We start from the raw sequence: 9,379 nt of genomic DNA on the forward strand, positions 1-9,379 counted from the left end.
GAAAGAGAGAATAAAACCCCTTTCCTGCCCCCTTCGCCTCAGGAGGCCATGCTGAGCCAGCATCTGGCCACGCCCCAGCCACTCGTCTGGCTAGAAAGTGGACGGGCAGGGCCAGCCCTGCTCTCTGGAGCAGACAGCACAGCATAGCCCAGCCCAGCCCAGGGCTGCAGAGCATGCCAGGATCCTGGGGAACTCTGATTTAACTTAAACCAGGAAGGGGTCTAGGACAGAAGTTCCATAAACCAGCTGGACCTCAAGCAGTTAAGTCTGATTCTACATTCAACCAGATTTATCTTAAACCAGTTTCAGCCATTTTGAAATTGGTTTATGTGCACTGAACTTTTGTTCTGTTACAGGTTTAAACCAGTTTCTGATCACTTAAACTGGTTGTATGTAACTTATCACTTACATGCAACTTCTGTCCCTAGCTTCAGACTGCAAGCTCTACAAGCCCAAATACAGGTCCTTCTCTTTTTTTTTTTTTTTTTATTTATCCTCTTTCGCATGATCTAGGTGGAGTATAAATAATATAAAATTAAAGCAGGGATTTTCTTTTTGGAAGATTTTGCTTTACTTGTCATCTTCATTAACAGGGCTGGAGTATACAGAAAAAAATTCTAGTTATCTGTATCTAGTTAACTGTATTAAAATTTATAGTTGGTACAAAACTGTTGGTTGATTTCTTGTGTGCAGCAAAGGAAAGGCAGCAGAAGCCTTTTGGTATTCCTCTAAATTAAAGGCCTCATAATTTGGCCACAGTATTAAAATACTGGTAGTCTCTGAAAAATAGCCCAAGTATAATTAATCAGAATGAAAGTAATGCTGAGGGGGAAGAGATTAGGAAAGCTGACAGACTAAACGGGCTAAGATGCAAGCTAACAGTATCTGCAGCAAAAATAAAGCATGCTAATAAGATCCTTGTCCCATTATTCTGTCAGTAGAAGCTGAAGCAAAATAATATATAATAACTGAACAGATACATTGGTAGAACACAGAAAGACCATGTGCCTACAAAGCTATTTTGGTACTACATGCTTTGATATTGTCAAAACCCCATCACAAAAAGTGCTACGGGGATGTATTTACAATAGATTTCTCTGAACCTTTCCATCTGTTAGATATACAGCGAGAGAATAGCAAATGAGGCCTCAGCTTCATTTATCTTTTAAATACACAGTCACTGCATATCTGCAAAGTTTCAAATTAAAAAAGAATAGGCAAAGTTCAACTACGACTAAAAAAAACCCCTCTCATCAATGCACCACATGCTGTTTAATCCAGAGGAAGTCATCATGTGCCATAATGTGAATTCATGTTATGACAGAAAATTAGTTTTGGGATCCCTCTCTCATCTAATCTAAATGAGAGGTTCTTCTCATAGTCCAAACACCAAACCTCTTTGTAACTTGATGGTATTCATAGGGCACTAAGCTAAAAAAGGAAATATTGATGAGGAAGACTACACAGGTACCAAAACAGATCCATCTGCATACCTATATGTAAATCTATCTGGTACCCAAGCACACTGATGCAGGGTAAACACAATTAATTGAAGATACCAAGGAATACCAGATTCGGATATGTTACTTACCTTCAACGTACAGGGGCTCCACGACATCATGATTAATCAGTTCGAAGTTCTCATGGCCGATCCAGTGTTCCACATTTCTTTTCCTGCCCGTAAAGAAGTTGTCCACAACTGTAACCTCATGGCCATCCATCATTAGTTTGTCAGTAAGATGAGAACCCACAAACCCTGCTCCTCCAGTTATCTGCGTTAGGACAGTTGGTATAAATTTTTTTTTTCTTTTTACAGAGACACCAGACAAAGTCCACAAACAAGACAGAAGAACAGCAGCTTTCAGATCTTTGCTTACCATAGAGAGATAACTCCATTTCTATTTTTAATGCATTTTTATTTAGGCAATATAAATGTTCATGATAAGCTCCATCTAGTTCATTTAATCACTGAGGGTTTACAAATCTAACTACTGGCAGGAAAAAAGACTAATACAGATAATTTTGGAGGCTATCAGAGGATTTTGTTTCATTTTAAAATTGGGCTCGTCCCCTTTCTGCACTGCAAAGTCTTGGGGGAGGTGGGCGTATGTATGTTGTGTGCATGAAAGAGAAGCATACAGTAGATGGACAAAAAGGATTCATCCTCAGCACAAGAAAGATGTAGAGGAAATGTTAAGGTTGCCTCCTCCCCTTTTTAAATCTTTCTAAAATCAGGAATATCAAAGTCTAGTTTTGGTTTTGAAAGAAGCCATCTCAGATATCTCAACCAAGTCTTGTAAGCTCCATCTTCTCTTAACCAAATGAGGGGAAATGTTGACCATTTTTGACTACATGCATTTATTTGGTACAAAAAAGCATTAAAAATGAAAGCCGCTCTGAACTTCCCTTAATCGCTTCCCTACTTTATTGCTGAACTCTCAGCCTTTCATACCCATCCCACTGTCATCTACAGAGTTTCAGGATAGAGAGATACTGACATTTTATTCTAAACACACACAATAATCAAAAACTCCAAAAAAAAAAAAAAATGAGAAATAATTCATACCCTTCCCTTATAATGACATTAAAATGGCAAAGTTTGTTTTGCTTTTTGCTGGTCATCCTTAAAGTGTAGTAAATCGCTGAAGTCAGGAAATGTGCAATCACCAAAAAAAAGCAATGCAAATAACAAGCTTTGGGACATGTCTACAGAGACATAGTTTTCTTGTTTACTGTGCTTCACAAGCAGTCTGTAAGACTACATAAGGGAAGAGCAATGGCCCCTGCAAAGGTAGTTTACCAGAAAAAAGAAAAGGTCCATATCCAATAGAATATCACATATGCAACACAACTAGGTGACTGCACAGACTGCACAAGGTGATCCAATCATGAAGTTACTGTATCATCAGTGCACTTGAGTAATTAATCAATCTTACCAGATAAATTAAAAGAGTAAAAAGTTTTGCTGTGGCTGTCAGATAAAAATCTAACTAGTAGAGTATGGGTTAGATTGTATAATTCTCCTGATTCAGTTAATCAGAGAAATTCCCTCACTTTTGATCAATAAAAAACAAAATATTTTCTGGAGACATTGAACAAACAAAATCATCTTTGTAAGAAATTTAATTTTTTTTAATCAGGAAAATAAGTAACAGAGACCAATAAAAAGTTATCTGAGAGGTGACCCAAAAGGGGGGGGGGGAGGGGAGGGGAGAGGGGGAAGATAATTGTTCATGGTGCTTTTATAAAAGGTATGAAAGCTCCCCTCTCATTTGCCCATTGCTTTCATTTTATGTTAGTAATTTAGCCCCGCTGGTATGGCGACAATAGCATCTTAAGTACTCCAGTAGTGAAACATGAAGAATTAAGAGAATGAATGTTTAGTCAGACTATTAGACTTTTTTTTTTTTAACCCAGTGCCTCCCAGACTCAAATATATATTGCATGCTCCTTGTTAAACCAGCACTGGATACCGATTAAGAATAATACATCTCTTATAGAACGTAAGAAATGAGGATGAGGCTCCTATGCCACAGCAAAGAGACGGAATCTTCTTTCCTATTCCCTAATTCTCGTGACTGATGAGTGGCGTAGTCTCACCAACAAAGCTGAGACTAGGGCTTACTAAAACTGGGGACTGAAGGCAGTTCTTCAACAGGTGGCATGGATTAGAAAGAAAGGATGTCCCGCACTGAAGTTATTAATAAAATAGGTCCCAAAATCTATTACTTATAAATATTTGCAGTCTAGTTAAACTACGTTCTGCGCATTTGCCTTGTTTTTCTTTGGTGTCCAGGACAAAAGACATTTGTGGGAAAGACTCTGTTCTATGCTCTGACTAAAGGTAAAGAGGTATCCTAGTTTCAACTTCTGCTCAAGGAATTGAAATTTCTTGGGGGGGGGGGGGGGGAGCTGGTACAATAAAATCTAGAAAACCAGTTCTTCTAAAAAGAGCGTGTTGCAAAGTCCATGTCTGAGGGATTTTTTTTTACATTTTTGAAAAGTGATAGTTCACAGACAATTTTTTTAAAATTTAGTCATATTTAAAAATGGCTATAGAATTTTAATAAAGCAAAAACACAGATTTATGATGTAGGGGTCTGTAAATATTAGATGAAAAGTGATTTGGAAAAGGAGCTGAATTTCCCCAGAAAAGTAAACAACTGTTACACTCATTCAATCTTTTTTCATTCACTTCAGGCTACATCAAAAGAGAAAGATGACTATAGTACCAAAACACTCTATATGTACTTTCTGCAATCATTCATAAAAACAGGGTTGGTGCACTTCATTTTAAAATAAAACTGCTTACAAATAACAATGATCTATTAAGACCCAAATATTTTAGATCAACAATTTTCATTTGTAAGCTGTAGACCTGGCACTTGAATAAATACAATTTTAAAATATAAACAGTACTTTCTAGAAATGGTGCACTTAACCATTTTGACACTAAAATGATTAAATGACATCAGCATTTATTAAAGTGCACTAAAAATATTCAGTAAAGCAATTTCCCTCTATCTGAAGCACTTAAAGGTCTGCAGATTTGCCAGGCCTATCTGATACTTTTAGTCAGGTGCAATATCCCAAATGTAAAGTATAATGAAGTTTCATTTGTATTGTATAGGTGCACCACATTCAATTTGGGCAAAATACAAACAATAATAATCCCAAGTTGACATTATCATTTATAAAGTTAATAAAAATTCCAATTACTATAAAAATAAATTAAAAAAATGTTCACTGCCTATTCATCTACTTAAAGCATGAGTAAATAGTCAGGCCTTGAAGCATGGCATGATTTCAATAGACTTGGGCTCTTTTAGACAAAGGTAGTCAAGAATAAACTTTAGTTGAGGGGCCCTGAACTTCAAATTGTCTAGTCCTAAAAATGTACAAGTACAGGAAGCATCAGGATGAACAATCTCAACTACTGGACAATCATATGAATAGAACAGTTGTCTATATAGGTTAGGCTACTGATTACCTTAAAGGTTCTTATAAGTTAAATGCCATCTAGAACTGCACCTGGAAGCAAACTAGGAACTAGAAATTTCAGAGTACAGGCAAGAAAAGATGCAGCAGCTCTTTTGCATGGTATGAGATCACTGAACGTGTCATTTCTTTGTGCTGTTTTCTAGACTTGCATCTCACTGAATTCAAAGATTAGTTCAGGGTCTCTAACGTGATACTTCTTCCTCTAGGTCCCAGCACAGTGAAACCATCAACCTGAGCTTGGCACAGAAACTGAACTGAGGTCATGAGGCTCCCTCCAGAAAAAGATATGAATGACCAGGGTTATTTCTTTGACTTAGTTCTAGTTTTAAAAACACCCTCTCTCTCACTACACAGGATGAAAAACTATTTACCTGTATGTGTGACAGACATTCTTCTGCCCACTTATATCCAAGATTGAAGCAAATCAGTTTTCAGCTCTCTGAACAAAACTACTTAAAGAATTTGTTACCTTGTTAATCAGCCTGCTACATGTTTCAGTCGCATTAAAAAAAATATGTTTAAAACCAAGCACTCAAACTACAGAAAGCCAGAAAGGCTGTCGTTGCACTTGAATTCAGTACCCACATCTCAACTTCTACAACAGAAGAAGCTGAAGACCTACAAATGGTTACCTTTAAACTTATTTCATTGTGTATGGTATATAGCTATATTGAAAATAGCAGAAAATACTGCAAACCACATTATCTTAACTTAGCTTTTCTTTATTCCTTTTGTGAAGGTTTGCATAAAACTGACAGAAGGTTACAGAAAGTTGTGTTTATAATATATAAATGCCATTATAGCTAGGCTCTGAAAATTTAATTTTGAGAGAGAAAGCAGGCTGCTTGTTTTCACTCCACTCCATTTTCTAAATAGCGAAGAGATGAGAGCAAAAAGAATACTAGGCAAGTCAAACAATGGCATTTAGCATGGCTCTGTATTAGCACTAAACAGAAGAGCAGGAACTTCTGTACTTCCTACAAAAGTTGCATTTTTCTCTACCCCTTCGAAACTAGAGAACAAATTCATATCTGCATCACAAGGTGGCCTCAATAAAGAGAAAAATCTGGGGACACAGCTAACATCAATCCTGTTTCAGCAGCAATTAGGGACCTTTGCAGAACCTTCAATGAAGTGCATTCATGCCCTGGTCATGGTTCTCCCTGACAGATCATGTCCTTTCCTTCCCTTATCATACCCAATACCATTCTCTGTCCTTAGAGATCCTGTAGAGGCAAGAGAGGATTGCTGATTACTGAAGACAGGGAACCTGTATTTTATACATGCCCTTTCTTCATATTACAGGATGGAAGGGTGGCTACCAGTCCGGCTTAGGGGACTCCAAATGTTGTCATGACATCAATTTGCATTTTCTAAATATCAGCCCTTTTTCAAATGGCTGCCAGTCTCAAGAAGTTTCCAACAGCTGCAGGTAGTCAAAGACCCTTCTGTAAATAGGGATCAGAGCCAGTGTAGCTCCACGACACTACCAGCTGACAGAAACTGCTTAATTGATAAGAGAACTCCAACTGAGAGCCCAAGTCTATTGCCCACATGCTGTGTTTGAGCATTTCACTAGTACAGGTCGAAAAGGAATAAACTGGCTCCTACTGAACTATACAGCACAAGCCAAGGTGCATAGCAAAGTTATCCAAAACTGTTGCCATTTCTGTCATTTATTTTAACTAATCCAAGACTCATAAAATTCTATACCAACGTTTCTTATTTCCACAGCAGGAACCCTGATAAAATACTAACTTACCAGAATTCTCTTACGATCCTTTTCTGATAGAAATTTCACTGGTGGGTACTTCTGAGTGAAACTACAGAACATTTCAAACCAAAGAAAAACATTAGTTGTTTCACTTTTACTGTTAGAAGAAATACAAAGGATAAATCAGCAATTGTCACAAAAATGACCCCACTACATTTATAGCATAGTGTACCAGACACTGAAAGGTAAAATCTAAACAAATATACCCTGACAAAATTTTCAAATTGCTACCACTCTCTTAGAGAGGAATCTGAGCAGACATGTGGAAAAATGGAATGTGATCAAAAAGAACAAAAATATCCCTGTACATTTTATCTTAGGAGTTAATCATATATTTTTCTCCTTGCTTGATCTTAAACTAAAATCATCACAGCCTGCATCTATGGAAAGCTAAGGGAAATGGCAGCAATTACAGTATCTCAGAAGATCAGGCTGTGAAGGCTATGGACAGATGCAACTCTTTGCTGCTTTAAGTGAGTGTTGGGGAGGGAGGAAGGAGGAGCAATTGCTATACAAGACAGCTGTTACTTTGTAACTATTGTTTGAACTCTCCTACAGCTACATAAAAGCATGCTAAACTATTTTAAACTTTAACCTTGTTACATTTAAGTTTAAAATTACAGGTTTCAACTACACGTGTACTGCCATGCATGTACAGCATGCAGATTTAGTACTTACTTATAAAACCTTATACAGATACTATTGTAGTGATGTAAAATCAATGTATTTTCTCACATACCATATGCCCTGCAGATAAGACACATGCCTTGTATTGGAAGGCAGAAGGTGCATGTGTGTGTGCATGCTGGCGTAATTCCAGAATCATGGCCTACAGCTGGCTTTTTAATGGAAAGACTGCATTGCAAAACAGCTGTCAGCTTCTCTCAGCTGGTGAGCTGAGAGCAACAATCCCTATTGCTTACTTGCTGACAGAGAAGCTGGCAGCCACATTGCAACACGATGTCTTTGTGCTTTGATTCTGGCAAAGAAAACCAGCTTCCCTACTAAGTCAAACAGCCCAGTTTTGGAAGGCTGATTTTTGAGGACAAGGTATATACAGGATAAGAGAAAATACATTATATTCATCTAAGAGGCAATTATTTTTAGATAGGTTAAAAATGAAAAAAAAAATAAACCAACAAAAAATCCCCCAAAACAACAACTCAAGCTCCTGAAAGATACTAAAGGGAGTAAAGAAAAAATAAAAAATTTAAAAAAAATTATTCAGTACCCCCAACCTCATACACTTCTCTTTCCCATGTCTTGTTTTAAATGTTTATATTAAAAAGTCAAGGAAATTCTATTTTAGTCACCTCAACAAGCTTACTGTAGAGCTACTTAATAGGAGAGTTTAAGAGATTTTCCCCAGAAATAGCTCAAAAAGCCTGTCAAAATAACTTAAAATATTCGTTCATTTCTTTCTCTCTCTCTCTCCCCTCCCCCCTTAGTCAAAAGCTCCTGTACACAGAATTCTAAAATAAAGGTCATGTACAAATAAGCCATGGAAACTTACTTTAACTAATAGTACAATAATCCTATAGGCTGCTTGCAGATATTTAAAAAAAAACAAAACAACCCCCCCCCCAAAAAAAACAAAACAACCCCACACACTTTACTGGAAGAAGCAGCATGCTACTTCAACTTGGCTACACAGCATCTGTATGGATCAAGCACTTCAGCAGGGCTTTTGGGCACTTTTCTCTCAAGCTGAGTGAATCAGCTATTAGATAAAAGCAGCAAAAACTCCCCACTAGAGCATCTAGTCTGTGGCAATGTGGGGATCCCCGCTAGCCACAGCTAGCTCCCCACTTGCCTTCGGGCAAGCCGCCCACCTGTCTCGCCCGCTACGCCTTGTTGGAATAATGAAAAGTTGTTAAATAAGGCAGGAGGCTGCCCATTAGTGTACCCCCAATGTTTGGGGGGGTATCCATGGCACCATACCTCCCCTACACCATGGCCCAAGCCTCGCAGATGGCATCCAGATGTTATTAATCATACCAACCCCACACTAGGCTCCAGAATCCACCTGGCAGGACACTTCTTTGATCTCTCCACTCAGACAGCGTACGCTGCCTTCATTCAGGGGGCCGAGCTCCGTGTAGCTGGCTCCCCTCTTGGGCGTGGTCCCCCCTTGGGGGCTTTGGCCTCACCTCCAAGGCCAGGCAGGGCCCCAGGCCCACAACTCTAGGTGCCCCTTGCGGTGGGCACCTGGCCCTTTTGACCTTATACCAAAATCTGGGGTGAGGTGGGCATGCTAGTAGGGAGGGAAAGACTGCAGAAAGACCTGGATAGGTTGCAAGGGTGGGCTGACAAAAACAGGATGCGTTTCAATACGGACAAGTGCAGGGTGCTGCACTTGGGCAGTAGTAACTGGCAACACACTTATAAGATGGGAAACTCCCTTCTTGAGAGCACGGAGGCAGAAAGGGATCTTGGAGTCATCATTGACTCCAAGATGAACATGGGCCGACAATGTGAGGTTATGGTCGGCAGGGCTAACGGGACCCTATCGTGCATCCACAGGCGCATCTCAAGTAGGGCCAAGGAGGTGATCCTCCCCCTCTACGTGACACTGGTCAGGCCACAGCTAGAGTACTGTGTCCA

General features: G+C 39.0%; 1 protein-coding gene across 4 annotated transcripts in view; it reads right to left on the minus strand.

Annotated features, from left to right (window-relative positions):
* Positions 1-9,379, minus strand: part of UXS1 (UDP-glucuronate decarboxylase 1) — a 103,670-nt gene that overhangs the window by 68,137 nt on the left and 26,154 nt on the right. For 3 of the 4 annotated variants that reach the window (XM_006029068.1, XM_006029067.1, XM_014522452.2), the window contains 2 exons: positions 6,764-6,824; positions 1,592-1,772 (listed from right to left, as the gene is read on the minus strand). In XM_006029068.1, the coding sequence (XP_006029130.1) occupies positions 1,592-1,772; positions 6,764-6,824 (242 nt within the window). Of the gene's footprint in view, positions 1-1,591; positions 1,773-6,763; positions 6,825-6,981; positions 7,001-9,379 lie in introns of those variants that run through there. The other variant, XM_025210525.1, reaches the window with a different exon arrangement.

Source organism: Alligator sinensis, unplaced genomic scaffold (genome assembly GCF_000455745.1).
Source record: "Alligator sinensis unplaced genomic scaffold, ASM45574v1 scaffold335_1, whole genome shotgun sequence".
Lineage (NCBI taxonomy): Eukaryota > Metazoa > Chordata > Crocodylia > Alligatoridae > Alligator > Alligator sinensis.